We start from the raw sequence: 15,043 nt of genomic DNA, 5'->3' as shown, positions 1-15,043 counted from the left end.
AAGAATGGTGTGTGTGAATTAGAAAGTTTGTGAAGAAGACATTGTGAGAGAGAAAGAGGGTGTTGGGGGGGGGGGGAAGAGAATTCGGGTGTAGAGAGACCCCTTCCATGCTCCGTAACGTGCCTTCAAGTCGCCTGTGATCTTATGGCGACCCCATGAGCCTCACAAGTTTCTCTTGGGCAAGAAATACTCCAAGGAGCCTTTGCCCAATCTGAAGAAGCCTCCCCCCCCCCCCCCCGCGAGCCTTGCCTCCTGCGCGCCACGCAGCTCTTGTGCAGACCCCTCCCCTCCCTGGGTAGCTGGGTCTGTGGGGCGGGCCCCCTCCTCCCTCCTTGCCTGCCTCCCTCCTTCCTTCCTTCTCTCCCCCGGAGCGAAGCCGTTCTCCGCCTGCAGAGTGCAGACTCGCCCAGGCTGCACACCTGGCCACCCGGAGGGAGCGGAGGAAAAGGTAAGGAAGGAAGGAGGGAAAAGAAGGGGAAAAGAAGGGAAGGGAAGGGTTTGGATCTGGACCTCGGAGGCGACTTGCTCTTCTCAACGTCTGAGAAAACCGACTTTTTAGTCTATGCCTCCAACTTCGTTCTCTCAGTTTCTCAGGTGCCACACCAGGCATGGGCAAACTTGGGCCCTCCAGGTGTTTTGGACGTCAACTCCCACCATTCCTCACAGCCTCAGCCCCCCTTCCTTTTCCTTTCTTCCCTCAGCCGCTTAAAGAAGAAAGGGTGAAAGGGTGGAAGGGTGGAAGGGAAGGAAGGAAGGATAGATGGAAGGGAGGGAAGGAAGGAGGGAAGGAGGAAGGAAAAAGAGAAGGAAGAAAGGGATGAAGAGAAGAATGGATGGAAGGGGAGGATAAAGGAAAGCGAAGGAATGAAAGAAAAAAGGGAAGGAAGGAAGAAAGGAAGGAAGGAAGGAGAAAGAGGGAAGGAAGGAAGGACGAAAGGGTGGAAGGGAAGGAAGGATGGATAGATGGAAGGAAGGGAGGAAGGGAGGGAGAAAGGAAAAAGAAGGAAGAAAGGGATGAAGAGAAGAATGGATGGAAGAAAAGGATAAAGGAAAGAGAGACAAAAGGGAAGGAAGGAAGGAAGGAAGGAGAAAGAGGGAAGGAAGGAAGGACGAAAGGGTGGAAGGGAAGGAAGGATGGATAGATGGAAAGGAGGGAGGAAGGGAGGGAGGGAAGGGGGAAGGAAAAAGAGAAGGAAGAAAGGGATGAAGGGAAGAATGGATGGAAGGAAAGGATAAAGTAAAGAGAGAAGGAATGAAAGACAAAAGGGAGGGAGGGAGGGAGGGAGGGAGGAAGGAAGGAAGGAAGGAAGGAAGGAAGGAAGGAAGGAAGGAAGGAAGAGGGAAGGAAGGAAGGACGAAAGGGTGGAAGGGAAGGATGAAAGGAAGGAGAAAGAGGGAGGGAAGGAGGAAGCTGTTGAGGGGGGAAAGGAAGGGGCCTGAGGCTGTTCAGAATGGTGGGAGTGAAAGTCCAAAACACCCGGAGGGCTCAGGTTTGCCCATGCTTGTGCTACAATACCCTCTGCATATTTCTTCTGAGAAGAACAACTTCCTCCTCCTCTTCTCACCTTCTTCTCTTCCTCCTCTTTCCTTCTCCTGCCTTCCTTTTTCTCTTTCTCCTTCTCCTCCTTTTCACTCTTCCAGTCTTCTTCCTTTCTTTCTCTGTCCCTGATTGCTGTACCTTCATGAGAAGTTCACTCTGTGAAGGAATCCAAGTCTGTGTGGGGGAAAGGGAACTTCCCCTAAAGTTAAGCCTGGGGTTATTTTGCTGCTTTACCTGTGGACTGACAAACTGGAGCCCCCTGCTCCGCTCTCGGTATATCTCCACTATAGAAGGAGCACAGTCTCACACCTCTTTGACTGTCACACTCACTGCTAGAGAGTAGTTTGACAAGATCTTCAGCCTTCTCTGCCAAAGTGCTGGTGTCTCACCAAACTACAGCACCCAGCATTACACAATGATGTCAAACTGCATTCAGTCCACAGCAGGTATGGGCAAACCAGGCCTGGGGGGGGGGGGGGGGAGGAGTGTGTGTGAATGTAGCCCCATGGGCTATTTTCTTAGGCCCTCCTCTCTCTCGCCATCCTATCTTTCCTTCCTTCTCGCTTTCCTTCCTCCTTGCCATCCTTCCTTTCCATCCATCCATCCATCCACTTTTGAATCCTTGCTTCCCTCCTGCCTTTCCGTTTCTCTTTCTTTCCTTTTCTCCTTCCTCCCTCCTTCCCTCTTTCCTCCCTCTTTCTCCTTTCTTCCTTCTTTCCTTCCTTCCCTTTTGCCTTTCATTCCTTCTCTCTTTCCTTTATCCTTTCCTTGCTTCCATCCATCCATTCTTCTCTTCATCCCTTCCTTCATTCCCTCTTTCCTCCGTCTCTCCCTCTTTCTTCTTCCTTCCCTCCTTCTTTCCTCCCTTCCTTCCTTCCCTTTTGTCTTTCATTCCTTCTCTCTTTCCTTTATCCTTTCCTTCCTTCTATCCATTCTTCTCTTCATCCCTTCCTTCCATCTCTTGTTCCTTCCTTCCATCCATCCTTCCATTTCATGCCTTCGTCCTTCCTTCCTTCCCTTTGGTCTTGCCTTCCCTCTTTCCTCCTTCCCCCTTCCCTCTCTTCTTCTTTCTCCTTCCAGCCTTTCTGCCATTCCTTTCATCCTTCCTTCTCTCTTTCCTTCCCCCTTCCCTTCCTTCTTTCCATCACCAGGAGACAGTCCTCCTAGTAGGGAGTGTTAGCATGTGGCCCCCAAGTTAGAAAGTTTGCCCATGCCTGGCATACAGTGTGGAGCCAGCCTAAGCCTTAGTAGGCTCTTTGCAATTTTGTGATGTACCTATATATGGAACTGCTACAGACTTTTTTTGGCTTCTGCTATGTAAGGTCTGCTGGAGGGATATGGAGTCAAAGAGAACGGGGGAGGAGGAGGGCTTGTCTGGCTGGCTGGGCAATGTGGCTGCAAAGGTTTCTTAAGGCATCAAAGGTGTATCTACTCTGTAGAATTAATGCAGTTTGTCACCACTTTAGCTGCCATGGCTCAATGCTATGAAATCATGGCAGATATAATTTTGCAAGGTGCAGTGAGTAGTGCAATGGGTTAAACCGTAGAGCTGACCTGAAGGTTGGCAGTTCAAATCTGTTAGATGGGGCAAGCTCTTGCTTTTAGCCTAGCTCCTGCCAACCTATCAGTTCAAAAACATACAAATGTGAGTGGATCAATGGGTACTGCCCCAGCGGGAAGGTAAGCAGGCACTCCAAGTAGCCATGCCAGCCACATGACCAGGAGGTGTCTACGGTCAATGCAGGCTCATTAGCTTGGTCAGATCGTATCTTACCACAAGGTCTCCAAGGCGTTGATCTAACTTGAAGACTGCTGTTGGGCAGAGCAAGCATCTCGGATGGCATCATCATCATCCCAATAGTGGGATATCTGTCAAAAGAATCCTTTCCCAGGCTTTCATGGCTTTAATTGGATCCAAGACTAGCGACCACACAGGCTGTTAAGGAGAGTGAGGAAAGTGTTTCAGGTGGCAAATATTCGATGATATGTGCAACAATCCTTCATCTCTTTCCCTGCTACCAGAAGTCTTGCAAACGCAAGGCTGTTGCTTCCCTGATTGAATCTATCTCACCTAGAGTGCAGTGTTTCTCTTTCCCAAATATGATTGCCTTTTCTAGTGAGTCATCTCATTGTCTTCTTGTGATATGGCCAAAGTACAACAGTCTCACTTGAGTCATTTGGCTTCTAGGGAAAATTCAAGCCTGATTTGCTCTAGGACCCATTTCCTGTTTTTTTTTAAGCAATCCATGGTACCCACAGAGTTCTTCTCCAGAAATATATCAAATTGGTATTCTATATATCAAATTAGCATTCTAGTAGTATTAGAATTAACTTCAAGCACAATTCAAAGTGCTGGTTTTAACCTATAAAGCCCTAAACGGTTCTGGCCCAGTTTACCTGTCTGAACGTGTCTCCCCATATGAACCATCAAGGACTTAAAGATCATCCAGGGAGGCTCTACTCTCAGTCCCACCACCATCGCAATCGCATTTGGTGGGGATGAGAGACAGGGCCTTCTCTGTGGTAGCCCCTCAACTGTGGAACTCCCTCTCTAAGGAGGTTAGATCTGCCTCCTCCCTTTTGACCTTCCGGAAGAAGCTTAAACCATGGTTGTGGGAGCAAGCATTTGCAGAATAGACTGTTTTTACTGGCAATGATGAGATTTTATTGGACCACAATTTGGATGGATTTGGATGATGTTTTTAACCTGGCGAACTGTTTTAATATATATTTGTATTGTTTTTATGGATTTGATTGTATTTTATTATGGGTTTTATTGTTTCGGCATCCAATTGTTTCCTGTTGGTAGCAGTTCTGAATCCCTCCTTGGAGGTTGAGAAAGGACAGGGTATAAATGTTTCAAATAAATTCAAATAAGTAAATTCCTATCTGCATTCTTCACTATCCAGTTTTCATAGCCATATATAGAAATGGGAAATGCAATGGCATGGACTATCCTAAGTGTACTCAGTGATATATCTTTACACTTTAGGGTCCTGCCTAGTTGCTTTTATGATGGCCTTCCAAATCCTTTTTTTACTGCAGTTTCCATTCAAATTAGTAGCTGAGCCAAGTGGTGGAAAATTTATTTATTTATTTATTTCCAGTATTTATACCCCACTCTTCTCACCTTAAAGGGGACTCAGAGTGGCTTACAGAACACCAATACAGGAAACATTCAATGTCGATTATACAATTAACAAGGACAACATAAACAGAATTAAAGGCAGTCTTTCCCATTTTAATTCCGGCGTCTTGGAGGCTGTGCTCGACTCCAACCATGAGGGGATGCTATTGCTCCATCTTCCATTTCAAGGATCTTTCTTCCAATTGATGCTCTTAAGGTTGTCTTTATTACCTCTCCTATTTTATCTGCTTTCGACCTCCTGGGTGGACAGGTGAGCTGGGGCTAATAGAAGGTGCTCACCCCAACCCGGGCTCAAACTGCCGACCTTTTGATCAGCAGGATTTTTCTACAGCATAGTGGTTTAGCCTGCTGTGCTATGCCTGGCTCCAATGGTATCTCAAATCCCAATGATAACAGTGAAGAGATAAAGAAAAGGAAGTGTGCCAGTGAGCATGTACAGAATAATAATTCACTTGTCATATAGATGCCAGATCCTTAATCTGAGCTAACACTAAACTTGTATCTTCTCATTCTAGAGACCCAATTCTCATAATAAACATTAGAATACAGCTTCTTTTCCCCAGTAAAATATTGCAAAATAAGTTGTGTGGGTATTGGGGATGTGAGCTTGTGCTCTCTTTCTTTAGGCATTTCCAGACAACAACTCATGTTTTCACAGAGAAAGTCTACCTTGGAGCTCTTTTTCTCTCTTTTGTGTGCATGGCAGGAATAGTGTTAATGCAGAAGCAGAGGAAAGTCATTTTGAAACTGAATGAAGTCCTAGCCAACGTAGGCTTTTATATTTTACAACATGTGGTATAAATGCTTAAACCTCTTTGAGCATCATGTGTGGAAACTTTTCCATTCTTTCTTGTCTGTGAATGTTGTTAACTCTGAGCAGAAAGTGGAAAATGGGTGAGTCTTTAAGCTAAATGTGCATTCTTGCCATCAGGGGCTAAGTATTCATATTGCTGAGACGGGAATGCAAAAATGGATCCAGTCATTGCTAGTGGAAAATTGTCTTTTCATTTCTGTCTTCATTTACTATTCACCTTCCCAGTGGCTCTTTGTTTAATTATTTTTTGTGTTGCATTTATCCTTCATGAATCTCTTTTGCAGTTGTCTTCTACATCATTGCTGTGAAGTAGACTAGGGTGCGAATGAGTTTTGATTAGAGAGAAGATTTGTGCCTCCATTTCTTGGATCTTATTCCAACATTAACCACTACATCATATATTAACATTTTTAGAATTTGGGGATTCTCTTTTTTCCACACCAAATGAAGGATGCTTTGCCTCTGTTCACTTATTCGCTCAGTTCATACAACTATAGACTTGTTAGTCCCATTCTCACACCTTGGTGTCCATTCTGAACCAAATCATTTGCCTCTCTCTCTATTATCCATTTACTTAATATTGTTTCTTTTTCCATGCCCTACTGTACCTATGATTCTCATGGAATTGCTTTGAAAAATAAGTTCCCTTCTCTGTTGGCTAGGAACATCTGCCATCTAGTGACTGAAAATGATATTGCATATCACAGACAGGTTTAAATTACCATATTTACTCAAGTACAGTGATTGTAATACACACTTCAATTTTGAAGGTGTGCAATACAAAAGGAAAAAAAACAACCCTTGAACAAACACATTTGTTGTCAACTGTAAGGCACAGCTTCCTATTGTCTGTTGGCCATTCTGCTCCCTGCCTTGCAATGATTGACAGGCAAGGAGAAGTAATGCCCTTCCATCAGGCCATGGCTGGCAATCTTTCCATCCTCAGCCTGATAGCAGCTTCCCAACTAAGGTCTGAGGCCTTCAAAACCAAAGGGGATGCTTTGAAGGCCTCATGAATGTTGTCAGTTGGGTAGCCATGCCCATCCACCAGGCTGTGGTTGGAGAGTTTGTTAGCCTCAGCCTAACAGAGGGGCAAAGGCAGACTTATGTGTGCAAATCTAATGCCACCAAATATAATGCACACCTCGCTTTTGGCTATGTAATTTAGTCAAAAAAAAGTTAGCAGTAGATTTGAGTATGTAACTATGGTAGTCTAACTAGTTTGGTGGTGTGCACACCTATAGGGTCTTCCTAGTATGCCTTGTGCCGGTTGAACTGCTGACCTGAAGATCTGAGGTCAGCAGTTTGAATCCTTGAGCCAGGGTGAGCTCACTTCTGTCAGCCTCAGCTTCCCATGTGGAGGCATGAGAGAAAACTCCCATAGGATAGTAAAATGTCCTTACAGATGGCCAATTCTCTTACACCCAAAGCAACCTGTATTATATTCTCAATTTGCTTCTGACATAATAAAAAGTATGCCTATTAATTTCCAGACTTCACATTCACAGCTATTGCAGACACAGGAATATATGAAGAAACTTAAATATTCTTTGCCTCCTTCTCGTTGCCTGGGAAGATGCAGAGGTTCTATATGCCACTCCACCCCCCGTTTTCCACCATCACATATCTCTGTACGCTTTCTTTTAAAAAGGGGAATTCTTCATATAGGTCACTTCCTATTTTTGAAAAAAAAACAAACTACTTTCCCCTCCCCCCACTGTATGCACATCTGAAATGTATCTCCAGAAAACTTTTTGGGACAGTCAATTCCTGGGCTGAACATTTTTCTTAGTCTTCTTTTGGCAATGAGCAAAGATGTAGAGTGGGAAAATTTCCAAAACAGAAATATTTTTGGAATTTTTTCCAACAATGATTATTTTTCCATGGAATATTCCCCATACTACATATTGTATGTATCTACATTTATCCATAGGTGTCTGGACTGTTGTATTGAACCAATTCATTTTGAGGGGTTAAATATGGGGCAGGAGCTTTTAGTTATTCCATTAAGGAAATAAGCACTGAGACAGAATAGCCTAACAAATGAATTCACTGCTAAGCATCTTTCTGTTTTGTGATGTCTCTTGCTTCTTAATCAATCACAAGTCAAGAAAAAAATGGGAATAAGTTGTATGCACCCAAATATCCATTCTACAGTGAAATAAAATGTTCCAACTATTTGTGATGAATTACATTTTCCTCAGCATGAAATGGAATTGATAAGCAGAGCATTTATTTTCCAGTTCTGCTTCTTTCAGAGAATCTGCATCACTGCAATGAGGAGACTAGTACTTCACAGTATAGATAAAAATAAATACTTTCCTCCAGGAGCATTTCAGATATCTTGATAGTCACTGGCAAGAGGTTTCTGATTCCTGCCCTTTAACCTTACACCTATTTTAGATGTTTAAAAAGTGACAAGTCTCATGCAAATGTCTCCAGTTTTCATTGGTTTTCAATCTGCTCATGAGCAAATTTCAAAATGGCTGTTATCATTAAAGAGTTAAATTATTTTGGTGAGACTATTTCATAGAATATTCATTATTAGTTTGACTAGTTAAACCCACTGAATCAATCGGCATTTAGTAAATCAAGACTTTTCTAAGTTCCACTAACTCAATAGATCTATTATGTTTGGAGTTAACTATGAGATTTAGGTAAAATATGAGAATTATGAAATTCTATAGGTATTGTTGAACTGCAGTTCCCAGGAGCCCTAAGCAACATAGCCAATGTTGAGGAACAATGGGAGTCACAGTTTAATCGCATTTAGAGAACTGGGAAAGTCTTGCCATTGATTTAAGACAGCTGTTCCCAAAGTGTGCTCCATGGAGCCCTTGGGGCTCCACAAAAGGTACTGAGGGGCTCCATGGTTCTCTCGTCCCCCTCCAAGCTTTTGCCCCTCTTTCCTGGTCCTTCCCCTTCTCTCACCTCCCTTGCCACCAAAAGACTTTTTCCTGCCTCCCTTGCCACTGTAAGCTTTTATCCCTTGTCCCTCTTGCCACCAAAAGCTGTTTCCCCTCACCTTCCACACAGCTCAGATCTTTTCCCATTTACTTCCCAATTCCCTCTCACTGCTCAGAGAATAATTCTATTGTGCTTTTCCTGCATGGCAGAAGGGAGTTGAATTGATGGCCGCTGGGGGAGTTCTGCTCCTATTTCTATTGTTGTTGTTGTTAGTAGTAGTACAAAGGATGAATGGTCATCTTTTGGGGGTGCCTTGATTGCACTTTTCCTGCATGGTAGAATGGTTAATCTCTCTCTCTCTCTCTCTCTCTCTCTCTATATATATATATATATATCTATCTATCTATCTATCTATCTATCTATCTATCTATCTTGGGGTTCCACAAGAAACTTTCACTTCAAAAAGGGCTCCATGGCTGTAAATGTTTGAGAACCTCTGATTTAAGTCATTGCTACTCGTATGAAAATATATCTCAGGTATGTTCTTCAAATGAAATACTATTCAGGGTTCAGCTACCAACAAAGAATTTGTGGAAGGGCCTTCTCAGTTTTGGCATCCCCTTCCTCATCACAATTAAAAAACAATAACATCCCATGTTTCAGTTCCTTCTATCTCATGAAGGTGTGAGCCAGCACCTTCTTGTGTTCTGATTTGTGTTTTTAAGGAACTAAATAGGATCTATTTCCATTACTTTCGATAATTACGTTTTGGGTCCCATATGGGAGAAAAGCAAAATATACAGGTAAACGTACAGGTAAATATTTCAGAGGAACAGGATGATAAAAGGTTAATTTGAAAGTTTAAATCTCTAATGATAATTACAACTCATTATTTTGGGCCTTTGTAATTACTATTTATGAAGTTTGCAAACTTTGTGTGTGTGTGTATTTTTTTTTAATACAATACAACTGCTTGGTTTGCTCCTGACACGATAAATAAATAAATAAATAAATAAATAAAATTGTTATTTAAAAGTAGTGTCCAAAGCTCTTGCATTCTCTTTCACTACACAGCTGTAAGTAATGTGATGAGTATTCTTCTGCTGGTAATTTGATGGTGAATGGAGAATCAATAATGTTACTGGGGTTAGAAAACTCAAAAGGTATGATCTAGAGTCCATAGAGTCTGCTGGATTTGTTCATTTTCTCTTGCAGCCATCTGCTTTACATTCCCATCAAGTCACCCATGGCTGGCCTGCTCCCAGAACATGTGCACACAGCTAAATATCTCTCCTGTGCGGCCACTGTGTGAAAACATGACTGCTGGGCAGATGTACAGAGAAATGCAATTCCTTTCCTCTTTTTGTTCTGGTCACTGTTGTGAGGATCCATATAGCAGCATGTGGCTAGTGTTGGTCTTAGCTGGCTTTCAAGAGAAGGCACTGAATCAGGTTGAATACACAAATGTCCCTTATTTGTTCTGAATTAGATTGCCATTATATGTACAAGATCTCCAGAACTGCACAATGTATTTGGAATGCAGTGCCCAAATGTATCAACACTATGTTGTTAATAGTAAACCGAATACAACTTTAACTGTTGTGCCTCTATCCTATGGAATCCTGGGATGTATAGTTTGGTTAAGTGCTTAGAATTTCCTGTGCACTCTAGTGGTATAGTTCAGAGGAGGGTACCAAACAGAGAATTTTAAATATTCCACTATCCCACATACTCATCCCAGTATGCAATATAAAAAAACTATGATAACTGAACTGGTATGAAACTATTATGACTGTGTATTGTCAAAGGCTTTCATGGCAGGAATCACTGGGTTGTTGTAGGTTTTTTGGGCTATATGGCCATGTTCTAGAAGCATTCTCTCCTGACATTTTGCCTGCATCTATGGCAAGCATCCTCAGAGGTTGTGACTGTCTTATTGAGGTTCACTCACTATCTCCTGGCTCTGATAATACAATAGTAATGGTAAAAACAGGCATCCTTCCAGGCATGTAGCCAGAGGAGGGGGGCTTGAGGGGCTTCAGCCCCCCCCCCCGAAATTCTCATGGTGGTTCACGTTAAGGCCTTACTGGTGCATTATTTAAACTGTTATGTTTATTCATATCATGATCTGATCACCATACTCAATATATCCCATATGCATGGGGGTATTGGGGTAATGATACAAAAGGTTTGCTAGGGTAGACCCTCTTTCACTCAGACTCAGCTCCCCTGAAACTCAGCCCCCCCAAACCCCCATGAAAATGTTTTAGCCCCCCCCCCCCCCCCGAAACGAAATCCTGGCTACGGGCCTGCATCCTTCTTTCCACTTTTGATTCAGTTCTTTACTAGCTTTCCTTCAGGAATCCTGTATCAATTTTGGGGAGATAGAGCAGTATATAAACCAGCCCTGCCCCATATTCACTCAAAATAGGACCACATTGATAGACCCTTCTTGTACTTTATATCCAAAAGCTGGGCTTCAAACATTGCCCAGGATCTTAATTTGCAGAACTTAATCCTGAAATGGTGATCTGCTTATAAATATGTCTATATTTTTGCAGGTGTGTTGATGCTACACAACTCTAATGGCCAGAATGAAGATTCATCTTCAGTCCAAGACGTTCTTTGTCTTCATAGCAGTTGCAGCTCAGTTAATCAGTCATGTCCAAGGTCAAGGTAAATTTACCCAAAAGAACCCATTTTATTTCATTTGGACTCTCTGATGTGCAGAAGGGCAAACCAGCAGTCTCTGTTGTACACAAAATACATGTGCTGCATTGTTCATACAAACTGAAACTTTTCTGCTAGCTACATTGGAAAGGCTGCTTCAGATCTGGAACTGTTCTCAGGACAGGATATGCCACCATTTTTATTCCATTTCTGAGTGCATGTGGACCTTTCTTCCATAAGAAAGAGTGCATTTTATGCTATTTGCTAACTCTGTGCTTTCATAAATTTCTACACATGCTACTTTTGCCAGCTTTGTGACAGAGGCGTGGAATGTATGCAATCTTCGCTGGTTTGATGCATGATCCCAGTATTGATCAAGTTTGTGTTTTCTAGTCTGTGCTTTCAATAACGAATCATTTTTCTTTGTCTTCATAATAGCTGGTTTAACTATTTTAACAAATACAATGCAGAGAACAAATATAGTGGGCTTCAAGGAAGAAATCTAGTCAGTTGTTAAACAAATCAACCATCAGTTCTGAATGGTTCTTCAAATTAAAAAAAACAGGTATCATAAATAGTGACTCCTAATGAAATCATCCTAGTTAAGAAGAAAAGGGATGATATGCAGATTTAAGGCTTTGTTCAGGTTTGCAAAGACATAGCATCTATCTCTATATTCTGGTTTAGCATTATTAGCAAATGGATTTAGTTTTTAAAAATCATGTGTAACTCAGGGCCCTTCCACGCAGCCATATAACCCAGAATATCAAGGCCGAAAAACCAACAACATCTGCTTTGAAGTGGAATATGTGAGTCCACACTGCCATATATTCCAGTTCAAAGCAGATAATGTGGGATATTATTCAGCTGTCTGGAAGGGGCCTCTATAAACCTTTTAAACTGAGAATCTGTTGAAAGCAAGACTGCTTTAGTGCCCACAAGTTGAGGAGTTTCATTGATTATTTACCTTGCCTGTTAACACCTTGCTGTTTAGGTGCATCCTTCATAGAAGACCTTGAAGATCCCAATTGTTTTTGTTAGAATATGTAAATTTATGGATTGCCAGCTTTCCTTTTGTAGAATACACTTGTTTTTAACCATATAGAACTCCCATAAGCTTTCATTGTGATGCAAATAGTTTTGCTAGATAGTTATAATTTCACCTACTTTTCAATATTTCATTAAAGGTCATTCATACAATGTAGGATTGCATTTGCCAATTTCCAAGGTAGCTGACATCATATGGCATATACAGTACCTCATTGTAGTAGCGAATATTTCCACTTGTACTTTAGTTCTCTATCCTTCAGTCAAGGACCAGGAACATGGGGAGCAGAGAGAGGATTCTCATTAATATTTATTATTTATTTATTTACAGCTTTTATATTCCGCCCTTCTCACCCCGCAGGGAACTCAGGGCGGATTACAGTGTACACATATATGGCAAACATTCAGTGCCAATTTTTGACATACAAACATATACAGACATACACAGAGGCTATTTAACTTTTTCTGGCCGCCAGGGGAGCTGTCGCTTTCATCGTCCATCTGCGACGCTGATGAAGCACTTCCGCATTCCCCGCATGCTTCCCCGCTGGAATGCTTTGCTGGAGTCTTCTTTATGTCTAAGGTCAAGGTCAGTTAATTTAGCCTCCCCACACTTTAAGGTGGTATCTAATTTTCCTACTTGACAGATGCAACTGTCTTTCGGGTTGCAAAGGTCGACAACAGGCTACACAATGGTTGGAAACCCACTCCAACCTGGGCTGGCTTCGAACTCATGGCCTTTTGGTCACACACCCATCTATTGAAAGAGCCAGCAGAGTGTAGTTGAGTGTTGAGCAAGAGGGCTTTCAATCTCCACTCAGTCATGGAAAACTATGAGTAATCTTGAGCAAGTAAAATATTTCCCATGTAGGGGAAGGCATTGACAAACTTTCTCTATATAAATCTTGCAAAGAAAATCCTAAGGTAGATTTTGTGAAGGTTTCCCAGGAAACCTTAAGAGCAGAGGTCCTCAAACTAAGGCCTGGAGGACGGATATGGCCCTCCAAGGTCATTTACCCGGCCCTCACTCAGGGTCAATCTAAGTCTAAAATGACTTGAAAGCACACAACAACAACAGCAATCCTATCTCATAAGCCAAAAGCATTTCCACATTTCCCACTGAAATACTAATAAGTTTATACTTGTTAAAATTGTTCTTCATTTGAATTATTGTATTGTTTTTAAGTGTTTCTTTGCACTATAAATAAGATATGTGCAGTATGCTTAGGAATTCATTCATGCTTTTTTCAAATTATAATCCACCCCTCCAACAGTTTGAGGGACTGTGACCTGGCCCTCTGTTTAAAAACTTTGAGGATCCTTGCTTAGAGGAATGAAGTCAACTTGAAGACACACAAATATAATTTCTTTGGAAGCAAAATGAAACAACAGATATTTCCCTATAAATTCCTAATTTAATCCTTTGAATGCAATCTGCTACATTACCACAATCTGTTTGGTGCTGTATTGCTCATACATTTATTTAAAATTAATTTAAATTTAGAGGCCTTGACCTTAAAATATTGTGCAATGAAGCATTACGACTTTATGAATATAGGGTGTGCCTAGTCCTGTCCATAGTTGTAGTTTATGAAAAATACAAGTTGAAATGAAAGTGTGGTAAGAGCAGATAGAAGGAATTTCTGCATTATCTAACTTTCTTGCTCCACAGTTTAAACAATAAAGAAAAGCTGTTTTTAGAAAAGCAGATATAGTCTTTCTTGACAGAAAATGTTGTAATTCCTACATTGAATGTTTTAAGACCACCTTCCATATCTATCATCAAGAATTCTGTTTCTGGAGCACTAACAAAAACAACCCTGAAAAATAGCCAGGTCTGATATGACCTGCTTGTGCTGAACTTGTCTCTAGCCTCCTTCTTGGATGAATGACTTAATGTTGCTGCTGGCCATTCGTTTGTGCATTCCTGCAAAATCACTTAACAAGCTTGAGCTTCTGATTTTTATCAGCTTAACATGACTGATTCTAGACTGATTATTTTTCTTTTTTTGCAAGAAGTGAGATTTTATTCCACAGGCTGTAAAGGTGTTCCACTGAAATAAAGATCCCTTTTACAGGTTGGTGGCCCTGAAGTCATTCCAATCAATATCTTGTTGTGTTTGTCCATAAGTTAGATTTTCAACTTTCTTCCAATTTTATGTCCTATCTTGTGTGAGAACACCAGTCTTTGCATAACTATAGTAAACAATTGCTATAAGGAACTATTTTGGACCATATATGGTCAGATCTCAGCAATTTATTTGGGTATTTTTTTCTTGGCTTCTCTCTTTCTATTTGAACAAAAAAAATTGAATATGTAGTAACCACTATATAGTTATGTAAAGACTTTTCTGCACAATTTCTCTAGATTCTTGTGTTGTAGCTTTACAGTACATACACAGGAACACTTCTGTAACTGATGATGTCTTTCTTTTCCTATCTATGTTGGATGAGTCAAGGGTTTAGGGAGTCTGGAAATGTGTCTTTTTTGGTGATGGCTATTTAACACTTATGCCAGTGTACTGTTTTTTTAAGAAAGGAAATACCTTCCTATCTTTAGTGGCAGGAACCAGTCTTAATCCCCCCATTTCTGCAATTCGCAAAATCTCAAAAAATAGGACTGGAAAGAATCTGAAATTTGGAGACTTTGCACTAGTCAGAACAGAAAAACTATGGTGATAGACAGACTTGTGTTTCAGAGCTTAGAAAAACCACTTTAATTTGATTAAATGATAAAAACAGTGGAAGATAGCCATCTAAAAGTGAACAATGGGAGGATGGAGAGAACCCAAAGATCATTCTACCAGTATTCAATTATGGATGGCTGCTGATCTTCTATTCCTTTCCTGAAAACAGTTTCTGGTCCAAGGAGGAGTTGGGACAGGTATCCTGTTTCTTACTCTTAACACCATAGATC

At 41.4% G+C, this 15,043-nt stretch overlaps 1 protein-coding gene across 3 annotated transcripts in view; it reads left to right on the top strand.

Annotated features, from left to right (window-relative positions):
* Positions 1 to 336: 336 nt before the first annotated feature.
* Positions 337 to 15,043, top strand: part of COL14A1 (collagen type XIV alpha 1 chain) — a 143,943-nt gene continuing 129,236 nt past the window's right edge. For all 3 annotated transcript variants that reach the window (XM_060775831.2, XM_060775829.2, XM_060775830.2), the window contains exons 1-2: positions 337 to 448; positions 10,971 to 11,085. In XM_060775831.2, the coding sequence (XP_060631814.2) occupies positions 10,995 to 11,085 (91 nt within the window). In that variant the 5' untranslated portion in view covers positions 337 to 448; positions 10,971 to 10,994. The remainder of the gene's footprint in view (positions 449 to 10,970; positions 11,086 to 15,043) is intronic.

Source organism: Anolis sagrei, chromosome 4, assembly GCF_037176765.1.
Source record: "Anolis sagrei isolate rAnoSag1 chromosome 4, rAnoSag1.mat, whole genome shotgun sequence".
NCBI lineage: Eukaryota > Metazoa > Chordata > Lepidosauria > Squamata > Dactyloidae > Anolis > Anolis sagrei.
Note: the sequence above shows the minus strand (reverse complement) of the source record. Positions and strands in the feature narration are given on the sequence as shown.